This window comes from Stegodyphus dumicola, chromosome 9 (genome assembly GCF_044657685.1).
Source record: "Stegodyphus dumicola isolate Sdum_Otavi_A_Nest chromosome 9, ASM4465768v1".
Taxonomy (NCBI): Eukaryota; Metazoa; Arthropoda; class Arachnida; order Araneae; family Eresidae; genus Stegodyphus; species Stegodyphus dumicola.
In genome coordinates this window covers 73,772,639-73,789,712 of record NC_140776.1, presented here as the reverse complement: position 1 = coordinate 73,789,712, position 17,074 = coordinate 73,772,639, and the positions used below count along the sequence as shown (strand labels likewise).

At 32.4% G+C, this 17,074-nt stretch overlaps 1 protein-coding gene across 1 annotated transcript in view; it reads left to right on the top strand.

Annotated features, from left to right (window-relative positions):
• The first annotated feature begins 14,003 nt into the window (after positions 1-14,003).
• Positions 14,004-17,074, top strand: part of LOC118197593 (POU domain, class 3, transcription factor 3-A-like) — a 136,892-nt gene continuing 133,821 nt past the window's right edge. Inside the window, exon 1 of the mRNA XM_035369124.2 lies at positions 14,004-15,434. Coding sequence (XP_035225015.1) covers positions 14,716-15,434 — 719 coding nt within the window. The 5' untranslated portion in view covers positions 14,004-14,715. The remainder of the gene's footprint in view (positions 15,435-17,074) is intronic.

Sequence of the window (17,074 nt, the reverse complement as noted above, 5' to 3'; positions counted from 1 at the left end):
CTCATTGCATAAAACAGAGGAAGTCCCGCCACCTAGATGATTTTATAAAATGTCATAAAGATGCAAACCTCTTTGTTCAAATTGGTGACCTTTCGCCGAGATAGAGACCTACAGATTGGAGTTTCAGCAGCTAGATGGAGTTATAAAGTCTTCATAATGCGAGAAGAATTTTATTGAGAGTGTCAGGCTCATTCGTGTCTTTATGCCAAGTCACCCATGTGTCTTGGCGAACAATAAACTCATATGAAGAAGAAGGCCAACTTGCGAAAGAAGAACGGCCAACCTGCAAAAAAATACCGGTGCCTGTATGCAAGTTGCCCGCACCTGTTAGGGTAAGCCCATCCGCCCTTGCCTACACTATGCTTTACAGAACAGTTCCAATGAATATTAGTCGCTTATTCTTTTATCCAAACACTTAAATCCATTTATCTCCGATTAATGGAATAGGAACTGCTTTCATAGCGTCGTTAGTATTTGCCTACATCTCATTATCGACATTATCTGGTTTGGTACTTCGTACGAATCGGTTGAACTGAAAAAACTGCATTACAGCCTGAATAATTACTTTCGTCTATACGAAAAATACAATTAGGTGATTTATTATATCTCACGAGAGTTTGGATTGTGGTTTATAATTACACGTTTTAAGTTTTTTTTTTTTTTTTGTTTCCAGTATCATTTCTGAAAGGGAAACTTTTTAGAAGAGACAGCTAATGTAATATTACATATTAAAAATATTACATCTCATAGTGTTTTTAAAACAACGGGTTTTAAATTTTTCATATCAAAAAGGATTTTAAAAATTATATTTCATAGCTTTGCTCAAAGATTTTTAAAATCAAAATTATTAAATTTTATTTAAATTTTTGTAATTTATTTGTTTTTAATTTTTTTATATGCTCCATGTTACTGTTTCTTACTCTTATATAAATACTTTTTTCATTACCACCGGGATATATTGCTGAATTACGCATCTGTGATATACATATATTACTAACCCAAGAAAAGCTAACTATTTGAGTGTGATTACACCTTTTCCTTAGAGCATTAGAAATGCATTAAATTTTATTAATTTTAACTTCATGTGTTTGGTATCATAACTTACTTAATTTATAAGGTATTTCTCACATCTTCTTAGCGAGCCTTCGTGGTGTAGTGGTCTGCACGCTCAGCGCGTAATTGAGAGGTCCGCGGTTCGATTCATGGCGAAAGCGTTGCATGTTCATATGCCTGTTTCCAAAAATTATCTAATGTCTCTGCAAGTTAATTAATTAATTAATTCTTGAACAATAAACGTATTAATATTTGTTGCATATTAATTTCTTGTATTACTTATAAGTAGGAGAATTAAATATTGAAAATATTCAGCTAATTTAAATAAAATTTAGAAAGCAATATGAAGGGTTTGCCATTTTCAGCTACGGTCTAAATACACGTATTTAATTCATTCTTTTTTGTTATTTTAACATTATTATATTAATGCTAAATAATATAACATTATTATATTATTTAACATTGTTAATATTTTTATTCAGTTCTTTTCTAATTCCAATACTGTGCCATTTAATAATTTTTGAATTCCGTTTAGACCTGACTGCTTTGCTTGTTTTATAAAACCTTTTTAAAAATTTATTCACTGTCTTTTATCGTTTGTTGCATAATGCAGAATGGTGTTATAATCACAAAACTTCCGAATTTCGCTTTAGAAATATGGAAAAAACTGCTTGTTTATTTAGAAAGATAGTTTTGAAAATCATGCAGACTTACTGGAAAATTTTGCTGAATACTTGCTTGGCATTGGCACAACATAATCTGATCTTGACAAAGATTTAAGGAATAAAAAGGTCAAAATTCATTATTTTTTTAGTCATTTTCCCCTCAAACAAGTGTATATTAAGGAACTACTCATATGGCGTAAAATTTAAAAAGTATCAACTAACAGTTTTTTTGCACTTGAGATAAACTGATTCTTGCACGCATATAATTAATGAAAAGAAACATACAATTATTAATTTTTAGAGAAATTACATTTCTTTTCTTCATTAACTAAGATAAGACAGTCATTACATTTCTTTTCTTCATTTACTAAGATAAGAGAACGTAAAAAAATTTTACAGAATTCCAAAATAAAAACTAACTCAAAACTTGAAATTTTCATTTTGCATATACAAATGTTATTTAATTAAAAAAATAAGTAATTAAGTTAAACTCTCAAAACCCCATAAAACTAGTTAGTTCATCCAGTTTTTCTAAATTTTTTTACTAAATGCTGTCATAACTTCTGATTTTAAAAGCAGTAAATTATGTCTTATATTATTAATTAACAGCATTGTCAAGAAATTGCGCATATATTCAAGAAATTGTAAGCAGTGTTAACGGAAAATAAGTTAATTTTTCAGTTCAAAACAGTGCGTTAATTAATTAATTGAATCACAGTTAAACATTTATTATTAGATAACATTCGAAACTTCGAACCCTGCTGATTTTCACTGTCGGTTAGAATTATTTATATTATAATTATAAATTTATAAATTTTACTTAGAATTATTTATATATTATAGAGACATTATGTTGAATCATAGCAAAATACTGAACTCTGATGTGGATTTTTAATTTTATTAACATCCGAAAAATATATATTCTTCAACTCATATAAGCATAATTTCAAACTTCTTGTTTAAAATTCGTGAGTTACGATGCTCTGCTGAATACACCGCAGCTGATATTACATTGCGAGTAATGACCTAGATTAGTTTATTCACGAGATCAGCTTAACTCAACGATTTATGCAACTTTTACTAAAAAAAGTTATTTAATAGACCCATTTACTTAGTTGGCTAACTTCTCCCGTTAACTCTCTTGAATGAAAAATGGGGAAATACTGTTAAGTTCCGTGATATAAAGCAGGCCAAACTTCATTATTTAGTTTGAATATTAAAATTTTTAACATAAATGTAATATATGTAAAAGTAAGCTATGGATTAAGAAAATATTTTTGATTAAAGTATGTATTATATGAAAATAAGCGAAAGTTTTTAACATTTAAAAATAATTAAATTTATTAAATACTTACATGCAGTTCCTTCTGATGTTATGTTAAGATATAAAACGCAGAAAGGTTTTTAAATTCAATCATTTTAAATAAATGTTTTTTTCATTTTAGAAAATAATCTCTCTGTGTTGGAAAATGATTTAACGAAAATTATTTCGAGTTCTGCTTAGTTTCCCGTTTAACAACGAATGTGATCAACAGATGGCGCTATTGATGCAGAGCTGAGGATTTTCTTTTTGTCCCTCCATGTTTAAATCATATCAATTTAAATAAACATGTTCAAACTTTCTTTTAGCGTTTATTATCATCTGTTGAACTTTTAGACTTCCTTTTTTACAATTTTTCATTGAAATATTATGGCATGTTACTGATAATTTGTAATTTCTATCGTAGTTTGAATAAGAGTTTATTTTGAGCTTGAAAATATATGTGATATAAAATTTCGGATATTAAATTTCTTTTACTTTTCTTTCTGATCTTTACGGATCTTGAATTTTGGATATTGAATTACCTTGAATGGTTCGTTTAATTTCAGTGGTGCTACACGTATCCTCATTTTCCTCATTTTAAAATAAATATGAAAATAATAATGAAAATAAATAAATATGAAATAATAGTACAAATTATGAATTTAGTTCTAATATTGAAATCATCGTGATGAAAACTTGTTGCTCTTTGTTTTATATTAAAACGAAGAAGATAAGCATCACACGAAAATGCTTCATATTGAAATAACAGTTTAATGAAGATACATCATAAATTGTGACAACAGTAGTTTAAATTATTTTTATTGAAATGATAGCGTAATTACGGTAAATTTAATAATCATCAGAAATAAAAATAAAATAATTTAAATTGTTCAACAGAAATGTTTTATACGTGAATATATGACACGAAGGAATATATAGGTAATACATTAATGATGTTCTTATTACAGGCCTGTTTAACAGAAGCAAAAAATTCAGCAAATTAGAACCATAGATTTTAAAAGTTAAGGGAGGGGGGGAATTAAAATAAAATCTGAAAGGCTTTCAGATTTTATATTACGCCCAAATGGACTTTCTTTCTTTCTTTTTTTTTTTTTTTTTTCAATTGCAGACACATACACGTTTCGAGAGTATTTGGGCTAACGCCACTTTGGATTAAACATATTAAAAACAGCATATATCTACAATTTTGGATAGACATTCTCCCGCGCTGGATACAAAAATGTTTTATTCCCTACAGTGCTGCCATTGCTCGCTTTGAAATCGTTGAGTTTATAAATCAAAAACTCATAAATGCTTTACAAAATATGAAATAGGCAATAAAACAAATTCCAAATTCGGGCTTCCAGGTGCCCATGTTTCGGTGGAGGACTATGTTATTCAAAATTTGATAACTCTATACACCGTTATTTTTTCACAATGCGAGAAATATGCATACATTTATGAGGATTCTTCATTATTTAATTTCTTTAAATTTAATGCAGGGAGGTAATATGTAGTGGCAACAGTTTGAAAAGTGATATATCGCATTTAAGTAATTTGACCCGAAATGCCGTTTTGAGATGGATAGCTCTTCTGGGCTTATTATCAAATACATATGAAAATATAAAAATATTAAGAAATATGTTTATTGTTTTTAAATCTTTTAATATAATAAACAATATAATAATCTATTATATATATATCACTAGACTTAAAAATTAGCAAAGACGCTGGATTTCTGTTGCAGAGTATAAACGAACAACATACAGATTTTCAAATTTCAAGTAGGAAACTTCCCCAAACTCTCACAAGACAACTGAGCGTAACGGTATCTTTCTTTCCCTTAAAAATAATTTGCTCAGACAACAGGACGAAAAGAGTAAAAAATTAACTGAATGGTGGTTTAGCAGTAAATTAGCCAAGGAGTAAGTTTTTAAGCTGAAATAACTTAAAATCTAAATTTTAAAAAATTCTGCGTTTTAAAAACTTTAAATTAGCTTCTTTATTTGTTCACTAATTTGCTCGCTTAGAAGAGAGGTATACTCCGTAACTTTGTATGGCAATCCCATTGTGTGTAAGGATTCATGAAAGGAAATAATGAAAGTAATTCCTTTAGATGACTTTGACAATAACGTGGGATAGTTAATACTCAATTTTCACCAAAATCTGAAGCCCTTGAACATTTTCATTATGAATTTTAGGTAAAGACTGGCAGATGTGCTAATATAAATATTATATCAATGCTGTGCAGACCTTTTAGGATACTTAAAAGTTTATTTATTCTTCGCGTGATGCTCATAAAAGTCGCAGTTTTCAAAAAAATACGGGAATTTTCGAACATAAAGAAAGACAGATCGATATTTCTTTAATACAAGTAGTTATAATCTTACTTGAGGAAAACACCTTTCATAAAAGACTTTCCAAAATTACTGTTTCATTTTCAAGTTCGAATTTGGAAATAACAGTAAGCAATATCTTCGTACAGCTACGTTTAGTCTGGCGAGAATCGAAGCTTGGATAAAACTGCATATAAGGAAGTCAAAATACATGATATTTAAAAAATTAGACATTCATTCACATATCATACTTACTATTTTATTTCGGAAACATAAGTTTTTTTTTAAGCTAGAAAACTTTACTCACCACAATGTCACAAAAATCACTTCATTATAGCTTTTTAAAGGAAAATGCATTCAACCGCAATATTTTATGCGTGCTGAAGTCCATTAAGAAATATTACTGTCCTTTCATATCATGTTGAAACATTGTATCATAATTTTTCTGTCATTTGATGAGTAGTTTTTATTTCTATGTTTATTTTCTTTTGCTATTAGCTAATATAATTTTCTCTAAAAACATAAGAGTTCTAATTTTGCTTAATAAAATATAAATAAAACATTTCATTGAATTGAGAACATGAATAGAAAGTGAAATGAACCAGTTTTTCTATTTTAGTTCATAAAAGCGAAAGGGAGGAGAAAAAGTGCGAAGAAGAAAATTCTTTTTACCTTAAGCGGTAACAAAAGATATAAATGCGAATGTTATCGTTCGCTACTTGTGACAAAATTTTAGCCATGTTCTTATGTGTTTTTGGGATCGCTTTTAAAAATACTGCACGTCTAAAATAGCATTATTATTATTATTAAATCCGATTTATGCAGATATAAATTGCCCATTTCCTTTACCATCCTAAATGCGCTATTTTTTTCTCTGGATATTTTCGCCTACTTTGACACACGTGTGAGGGGAGCGGTATAAAAATATATGCTTTGCAACAACATGTCTATCTGAACAGCCTTCAATAAAACTTGCTCCATTTTATGATTTTAATACTATCTTTAAAGACCAACAAAGAAGGTAACATGCTTTTTTCCTATCTGCAACTTAAGAAATCCTTTTCTTCATGCTGCTGTTCCGCGGCTTTTTAAAATTCTGTAGAAGCTTCTGTGCTCTTTGAATATTAATGTCGTATTATGCGTCTCAATCAGATTACTACGGAAGCTGAAATGGAAAATTATTTATTTACATTTATCTGAATATTTATTATGTGTTATATCATAGTAAAGATGGCGCGATGTTTGACTCATTGAGCCATAATTACGGTTGCTTAGCTTTTCGTGATAGAAAGGTCTATACGTGATAGAAAATTTTATACCTTATTGACCGGAATATAAGACGACCTTCCAATGTAAGGCGATCGTGAATTTTTAGAGGTATTTTACAAGGAAGGGGAAAAAAAAAAAAAAAGGTCGCATACGAGACGTGCCGGCTTACCTAATCAAGATATGTTGAGGGTATTCTAATGTAATTGATCTAAATACCATACGTTGGGCTAAATTGTTTTAAACTGAGCATTTAAAATGGATTTAATTTTCTAAAGTACATTTTAAGCACAAATTAATAATTTATATTCGAACTGTTAAAATTTCATTTGTATTTTAGGTCATTAGAATGGCCACAATTTCAAATAAAACAGTCATTAAACAATTTTTTATATGGCGCGATTATAATTGTTTAAGTTGTTCTAATTAATGCAATAATATCTTAGTATTCAAGTTTAAGACATCTTCCTGCATAGAAATAAAATAAGGCTCTTCGTTTCTAATAGTTGTTACTGTTTAGACAGTACATTTTACCAATTTATCAGCTATATTTTTGTTGCTTTTTGCATTAGATTTACTGTAATGCATATCTTAGGATTTTCATAATTTAAAAACTGCAAGTTTATTTTTATTTTAATTAATATTTAAGCGGCCTTCTTTCTTTTCTCTTTTTAAAAATAATTTTCTGTATTAAACTCTTTTTCCTCTACTGCTATTTTAGACAGCAAACAGAAAAATAGAATGTTATTTAGTTGCAAGTTAAGTTAATTTAGTTAAAACTTTCCGCATTTTAATGGCACAGTATTTGTTTTCTCGTCAAAATTTATCAAACCAAATTTTTAATTAAAATTATATTTAATCGCATTAATAAGAGTATGGAATTATTTTATTTCCTGTTTCTTGACACGTAAAAGTGTAACTCTTACTTTACTTCATTAACCCCAGCTTTTAAATTGCCGTAAATTTAACTAAATAAAGCATTTATTACATTAATATTTACTGCGTATCATTTTAGATTACATCTGAGCTACTTTAAAAAACATCAAACATATTCGTCATATATTTATATATACTTACTTACCTATACATTATAGTTCTATATTGAGTTATAAAAAGTCAACCAAATGTCGCCATCAAATGATGCTTAGTTATGAAAACTACTCTCAAATGCATTTGCGTTCAGGTCGGAATCATAAATTTCTGTCATTTCTCTCAGTTACCTACAAAAAAACTTGGCGTTATACAAGCATATCTGAAATACAAACGCAATTATATGCAGTAAACCATCTTACAGCCACCGCTCCAATTTGGGAAAGCAGCCAGTAATTTTTGGCAGCATGTTTGATATTGGGTATTAATCATCAGCGACAATTATGTTTCATCGACAGTCCATTGAATATTGTCTTCTCAAACAGTAAATGATCGTCTTAGCGACGTCACACTTTGTCTATCTATATATAAACTTCAGAAGCCCATAGAGATGTTGGAATGTAATTGTGTCGGTGGTTTCTGAAGCAGTTCTGAGTAAGTTAAAGGAGCTTTGATTCGGAAGCTATGTTATCTGAAATCATTAATACTTGTATGGGTAGACATCAACTAAGGTTTCAGGAAAAATAAATACAAGTTTGAAAATAAGATACAAATGCACTAACCAAAATTCTTCAAATTTTCCAATTTCCATTCATCCCATTTCATACGTTCGCAGTTTTGATAAAAGTGTAAATCTTTTTAAAACTCTGTTAATGCATTTTGCGAATATCCACGTGTTTATAAAAAAAAAGGATAAGATCATTTTTGGTAGTTGGACGGAATAATTCTTTACTTTTACTTACTTAATAATAATTATTATTATGTAGACGATATTCATTAATTTTATTGATATCGTATTAAACCCTCAAATATTGCAAGATTTCACATTGTTAACCTAATCATCAAGAAATATATCATTTTCATAAAAATACTCTAAAAATTAATACAGTTTATTATTACTTTTAGAGACGCAATAAGAATTTTATTTCTCTAGTTCATATCGTTATCGCTGAATAAGTTTCACACTCTAAAACTTTTAATATTCATTATTCCCATTTAGACACTATATTTTACGAAACCAACTATTTAGCGAAAAATTAAATTCGATATATATATATATTTCCGTTACGGTTATGTACGAATATAAACCACAGTATACAAATGAAATACATATATCATATACAATAGACCTTCCGTTATCCAGTTTAACAGGAACCATGGTTTATCGGAGAGGGAGGGAAAAAATATTATTTTCTGTAAGCCAAATACATATTTACTGAGCGGAAGTCAAAGAATTTTATTGCATTATTAATTCTAGTTTGTTTTTAATAAATGCTATGTATTTGAAAACAATAAAATAATTTTATTTCTTTAAAATACAAGGCAAAACATTTTTATCTTTCCAAAAATGATAATGAAATTATTTTATGTTAGTTTAAGGGGTTAATACTGAAAAGAATGGAACTAAGGATGGGAAAGCGAAATGACGGGCACACGAAGAACTAATAGGAAGCGATCGAATGCCACCTCACACATTATGAAAAACATAAAATCCTTGCTCGAAGAGAGAACAGATATACTAATTTCACCATGATGTTTATTCTGTTTTTATAAGAGCGCTTGATACTTCTACACAATGATTAGCGTGAAAAGCAAAATGCTGTTACCTTATATATATCATGTGATTGCTTTTCTAATAGCGTTTGTCAATTACATATTTGCCAAATGCTATGCGATGATACGTTAGTAAATTAAATGAAATAAATAAAAATGATACATTCATTTAAACTAGCTTCATTTTTTAAAAATATATATTATAATATTTCATCTTTTTAGTGTTTAAATCAGCAAAAATAAATGAAAAGAAACTTAATTTTAATCGGACTCGGGATAAGCGATTTGGATAACAGGATTCCAGACTAGTTGGGTCTCAATAATTAGAGATCTGCTGCGTATTCCTTCACTTCTTTTCTTTCTTTTAGTCATTATTTCGAATATTGGGATCCATAAACATATTGCGAATTACTATGGTTTAAATACAGTTACTTCAAAAAAGGAAGAAGATGTAATAGCAAATTAAAAACAAATTTGAAATCTGTCTTAAATTAATTTTTAATGATTCCTAATTAATCCTTTTTTAATGAGTTCTTTGATTGTTTCAGAAAAGGAATTTAATTTGCTTTTCTTCATTACCATATGTATGCCAAAGAGTACTTCTGATATTAATGCATTAATACAATAAATTAAACGATTATTTATAACGTCTCCATAGAAATAATCTGGTGTCACATGCGTTATAGGCATAATCTCAACAGAATATTTTCTTTATGGAGATATGAATTACTATATGTATTGACAAATAGGATATATTGTTGTTAATAAATCGAATGCTGTTACAGCAAAAATATAGACATATTTTTAGACAGTTGTAAAGTTAGATATATTTTTAGTATTATCTATGCATTTATTTTAAGATTATTTTTTTAAGGTCAAAGCCTTTTTTTTTTTTCCTTTTTCTTTTCTTTTTTTTTTTTTCCTTTTCTTTTCTTTTTTTTTTTTTTTTTTTTTTGGTGGCATGCAAATTAAAGGCTGCATCTTATAACTGACAGAGTTTTAGAATTGAAAAAAATATGGTAGTTAATTATCACAGTGAAAAAACAACTAATAAATTAGAAATTACTCAATTCACAAACTTCTTTAGTTCTTTCATGCCTTTTTAGAAATGCTTTTATTCAATACAAATAATTAAAAAAAATTGCATTTTTATTTTTGATACCCAATCACAAAGTTTTAATTATTAAGTGATAATCAAAACTCTGGAATCAAATATATCTTACAATGCTATAAAGTGTTGGTTATTACTTTTTTTATTCCTAAATCTTGTAAACTCAGAATCATGTAGAATTTTTTTCCATTTATCCAGCATCATGATGCATGAAGTATGCAAATAATTCTTTTCCGAAGAAATTAAATTTATATACTTTAAGAAAACTTTGTTTACTATGTAAGTTTAATACACAGTCCAGTCACATTAATGTGACCATCTGTCAAAAGCCAGAATAACCACCTTTCGCAGAGCGGACTGCTGCGAGACGTGCAGGTAGAGAGTCACATAGGTCCCTGAAGGTGTTCTCTGGGATGTTGAGCCATGCCGACTCTAATGCCGTGGCCAGCTGCGCTAGATTACGCGGTTGAGGATCCATGGCGCGAACAACTCGATCGAGATGGTCCCACAGATGCTCGATTGGGTTTAAGTCAGGTGAGTTTGCTGGCCAGGGGAGGACGGTAAACTCATCCTGGTGCTCTTCGAACCACGCACGTACACTGGCAGCTGTATGGCACCTCGCATTGTCCTGCTGGAAGATGCCATCATCCTGAGGAAAAACAATGCGCATGTAGGGGTGAACATGGTCCGCAAGGACAGATGCGTACTTGTATTGATCCATTGTGCCTTCCACAATGATCAGTGAACCTAGAGAATGCCAGGAAAACATTCCCCAGACCATAATGCTCCCGCCTCCAGCTTGGACCGTTCCGGCAATGGTTGCAGGGTGGTTCCTTTCAGAGGTTTCACGCCTTATACGCCAACGTCCATCTGTCCGATGGAGCATAAAACGCGATTCATCCGAAAACGCAACCTGTCGCCACTCAGTGGACGTCCAGCTGCTGTACTGGCATGCAAATTCTAGCCTTCGCCGTCGATGAACAGCAGTCAGCATAGGTGCACGAACCAGGCGTCTGCTTCGGAGGCCCAGACGCAGCAATGTTCGCTGAATAGTACTTTGGGAGACACTTTTGGTAGCCCCTTGGTTCATTTTGGTGGTCAGTTGCTCAACGGTAGCCCGTCTATCTGCCCGAACGCATCTCCGCAACCGTCGTTCGCCTCTGTCATCTATGGCCCGTGGTGCACCACATTTGCCACGTCGCTGATTTTGGACAGTCCCATTTTGCCATGCACGGTACACTTTTACCACGGCGGCACGCGAACAGTTCACAAACTCAGCCGTTTCGGAAATGCTTCCACCCTTGGCCCGAAAGCCAATGATCATGCCCTTTTGGAAGTCGGATAAATCGCTTCGTTTCTGCATTACGCCAACGATTGAAATGTTTTCCGAAGCCCTCACACACCCTTTATTTACGCTCAACTGCACTGTGCTGCCACCTGCCTTCTGTGATTGGTTATTTAACTCTGACATGGAAAGTACGTGGTGGTCACATTAATGTGACTGGACTGTGTATTTTAGGTTTCGTTTGGTTTAATTTATTATGATAAAGAACACCAGGGCTATCTACTTAAGGGAATGAATGCCTTCATGGAGGATTTTTCTGGAATAAACTAGTTCGTATACACGTTACACGTGGGGAAAACCTCGAAATCCCCCATGCAGCCAGCCCAGCCACCTGGAATCGAACCCAGGTCAGAACTACCAGTATTCAGCGATTTTTACCACTCGGCCGCTCAACTAAACTCAGCTGCACAAACAGCAACTAGAAAGCTATGGCCGTCAGTCTCCTGATTACCTGCTTTCTAGACCGTGAGCTCCGGGGTGTTGTGCATCTTTGCCTGGACAAGTGGTCAGCTTGTCGCAGGTCCCTGGTGTTTAGACCCCAAGCGTACTATGTACTCATTTTATCATGTCCCTCAAAGTATGAAAGTCAACCTTGCCCAACCTTACTGAGGATCGAACCGCGGACCTGTGGTGCTGTTGCCCAACGCGCTAGCTACTGCGCCACCGAGTCTCGCTATTCGGCCACTAGTGGCATATTTTAGGAGTATTGTTCTAAAATTGTAGATTGTTACACTAATCGACAGATCTCATATATTTTAAATTATGTAATAATTTAATACTGTGTCAACTAAGGGAATTCCTGATATTCCTGCTTTATTGTTATATCCTAGGAGCACGTTGAATCAATTTATTACTTCTAATATAAAAGAATTGCTAACTGAATGATAATTATTGTTATGATTATATTGTGGTAATTTTTTATTTACTTGCCTGTGAATTATTACACTAATTTATTCGTTAAACACAAATTTTTATTATTTTATTTAGCTGTTTAATTTTTATTTATTTACAAGATTATTAAAACAGAAAATTTTTTTGCGCAGAAAATTTGCATCAATTATTTATCAAGGTAAAATACCAAGTTTAAAGGTAATATAAAAAAAGAATGGTGAAAGGAATTATTTTCACAGATTACGAGCTGTAAGCAAATATACAAATTTATATATAAACGAATTTATTTACAATTCCGTGCATTCCATCATCCTAATAATCTGTAATAATTTTAATAGAAAAAAGATCTGAACTGCTATTTTCACTATAATAATTAATAAAAGATCATATTTCGTAGTTATAAATATTTAAATACAAATATAAAAAAATTAGCTACGTGCTTAAAATAAAAAATAAGATGAAATCGTTAAAAATCCCCTCCCACAGCATTATTTAGCAAAGTAAAAAAAAAAAAAAAAAAAAAAAAATAATTGTTATTTAAATTGACAATTAAAAAAGTGTTTATTTTTAACTGCCAACAAAATGGTCAATATTTTATTTTTTATTTTGTGATTTGGTCTTTTAATGGGCTAACAGCACACGAACATGAGATGTTATTTGTTTAGCAGTAATTTCATTAATTGCTTATAATTCCATTTCAAATATCCGTTTTCAATTTATACACTTTAATAATTCAAAATAAATTTTAAATTTATTATAATTGCTATTACTATTATTTTAATTTTAAATTTATTTATTTATTAATTGTGTTCTTTAATGACTTTTCATGATTAAATTATCATTCTTACACTTCAAATATAGCTGTATTCTAAATCTTTAAAAATGTTACTTTATTCTATAAACTTTTTAATGATTTTGATACAAAAAAGGGGTTTATTTAACTCCTCTTCAGAATTCTGAGAAAGTTGTAGAGTCGTTGCTCACTTTTTTACTGACACAATAGAAATCAGAAACTAATCTGGAGAGCTTCTCTTACCGCAGGAACTCGTGTCACACTCTTAAACTTCAGGTGTTTTCATCTCCGCTATCAGAACATGCGGGTGTCAATCAAGCGAAACGTAGCCCCTCCTTACAAGCGTAAGTCCCGCCCAGTGACGCAATCAGGCACCCACCCTGAGAATCACGTGACTCGGGAGAGACGTCGCCAAGGCAACGTCACGTTTCACGCAACGCGTCATCTCCCTTCCCCTCTTTCCCTCACCTCCAAAAGCCTGAACGAAAAGAAAAAAATAAAAGAAAAGAAAAAGTCAAAACATCGGACCAATCGGCGAGCTGCATTACCTCACCAATCAGACAGCGCCTTCTCCCGGCCACCCGAGACGGGTACCAGAGGAAGGCGGCAGCAAACGCGGGATCGAACGGTTACGGTGAAGATCCGTGGATCGTCTGCTCGCTCGCGGCAGCACACGCAGTCTCCTTAAACCGACACTGGATTGTTTTGCTCCGAAGGAGGAAATTCGGAGTAGTGTTGATATTCGCGCTGTTCTGCAAAAGTTTTTATCACACATTTTGTTACGCCTTTATCATCGCAAAATGAGGACTTCTGCCTAACTGCAGTCTGTTGAAGTGTAATTTACGTTTGTGCGGTGCCATTAGATTATTAATTTTATCATCAATTGCGTAAAGATGTTATTTTCGGATGAAGATATTTAAAGTAAGACGTTAAACTAAAAATTAAAAGTTTTGGTGTTAGAGACCAGCTAATTACTTTATCCGGCAGAAGAATCATTGAGCTTCGTAGTACTGACTTCTTGAAATGGACATATTCCAACTCCCAAAACAATAACAACAAGCTTTTCGAGAATAGAAATAAGCAGCTGATAGGTACCGATAAAAGAAGAAACTTGAGAGAAAAGTGAGAAACTGAGCCACTTGGATGCGTTGGGTGTATTGATGCGAAGTAAAACAGCTTTCAGGCTAGAGAAGTGAAAAGAACTGGTTTTTCGAGCAGCAGAAGCAAAGAGAGATTTGGGTACTTAGAGTACGGACGGACGTGCATCGGCCGCGAAAAATCGTTTTCCACGATTGATCTCCATGGCATCATGGCCACCAGTCCGGCCAATCCGTACAACGCGGTAATCCACGAAGGCATGCAGGTGGCAACTTCCCAAGCGAGTTACGGCCGAGAGCCTCCAGAAATGAAATATATGCCCCCTAATCCGCACCAGGGCCCAAATGGACATGCTCTCGCTCCCCATCATCAGTGGGTGGGTTTGCCCCCTCACAGCGATCCTTCGCCTTGGTCGGGTGGTGGCATGAGTCTACATGGTGGAGGCCAAGATATTAAACCGAGTGACATACACCCAGGAGCCCTTCACCACCGTCCGCCCCAGCACATGGGGGCACCGTGGCATCCTTCTCTTGGGGCGACGACCCACATGGGAGGTCACATGAGCCCTAGCCCTAACGGCTCTCCTCCCCTGCAGCACCCGTACGGTGCGATGAACGGCATGCTCACCCACGGGGGTGCCCAGCTACACCCGGCAATGCGAGAAATGCAGCATCCTTCGGAGCACCATCCACACCACCAACATCATCATCAGCATCACCATCAACACCACCACCACGATGAACATCACTTGTTGGATCCGAGGCACCACCCGGACGGCTCCGAGGAGGAAGCGCCGAGCTCGGATGACTTGGAACAATTCGCGAAACAGTTCAAACAGAGGCGCATAAAGTTGGGGTTTACCCAGGCAGACGTTGGTCTAGCCTTAGGAACCCTCTACGGCAATGTGTTCAGTCAAACCACCATCTGCAGGTAAGCCTTTTTTTTCATCTCTCTTTAGGGGTATTAAAACTAAGGAAAATAACTAACTAAACTAAGGTCTTTAAACTTGTATTAAAACTAAGGAAAATTACTTATAAGACTTTTTAAAGATTGAGGATATATGTTGATCATAATCATAGTTATAATATGCTTCTGCAGTATTGCATTAGTTTTTACGTTTCTGATAATTAGATTTAATCCCTTCCCATTAATCTGATTGAAGAACTATGGTTATCAGTACAGAAATTAGAATAGCTTAGTGAAATTCAAACAAAATGATTGGAAAAGGTGTGTCGCGATGCTTAATTATTCTTTGGTTAACCATTACGAATTCTAATATAATTTAAACTTCCCTAGGAAAGCAAATTATTCATCTTATGATAGCTTAATTACTTTTTTAACAGTGTACACTTAAAACGTTGAAAATATTAATTTTAGGAGGAGGTTTGTATTAGGTAAAAATTTGTTGAATACAAGAATTTATTTTCTCGAATTTACGTATTGTTTTTTACAAAAAATTCCTAGTTAAGTTCTTCTCGAAGTAATTTTAGAATAGTGTGTCATTATCATGAGACTCTTGCCATCCATTTATTCAAAACAAAACTAATTTCAATGCGGTTTTTCACTTTATATTTATTTCGGGAGAAAATTTGAAATTTCATATGTTCATATTGATGAATAAGAGAATTATTCTGCCACTGCTTTACCTTTATTAGACATTTGACTATTAGTGTTATAGTAGAGAAATAAAACCTTGAGAGTAACTGGATAACGTAGGATTTATTTATAACTTTTCGTCAATTTGTTCAGATGTTAACGAATTTACTACAGTTGTTGCCTATTTCAGATTTCATAATTCATGCACAGAACTAAGCTTAATCGACTGTAAATAATTACAGTCTTTTTCCCAAAAGGTAATAAAGCTGGCTGATATTCGTGTTTTCTCAGGCAGAAGGGTCCTTCTGTCTGAGAAAACACGAATATCAAATAAGTAAATACACTTATTTGCTTTCTTATGTTGAGAGAAAGCTAACGAACCTTTAACTCTCTACTATAACTTAGCATTTTTATTAGGATTTTTGAAACATTCATTAATATTATCATTAACATTTCATTAATATTATCATTAACATTTGAAAGAAATTGGAAAGTTCTATTTATTATCTGGGAAACATTTTGTGCTGTGTGTTATTTCTCTTTATTTAACGATAGAAAAGTCTTTGATTTCTCAAAAGAATAATGCTTATACTATAACAGTGATTTAATACCTGTTAACTTCTGGAAGACTCTAGAAGAAGAAATTGCAACTAATGTTATCCGATTGTAAAAGGGGAGAAGGAATAACGATATGGGGTTTATAACATTGATAAGTGGATTATAAGTGGATTTATATGGATTGTAAATAGATTTTGAAAATTTAAATCTGCTAAATTTTGCTTGCATTTCACTACGATCGTTAGATTTAATTATTTCACTATATGTTTTTATACTCTGTTTCTAAGACTGGAATTTCTAAGTTTTAAGTTTAAAAGTTACTTAAATGAAAATTATATTCACCACTGCGGAAGAACCTCTACGTGTTACTTTATTTTAATTTTGTAATATTATAAAATGGAGTAAGTAATACAATG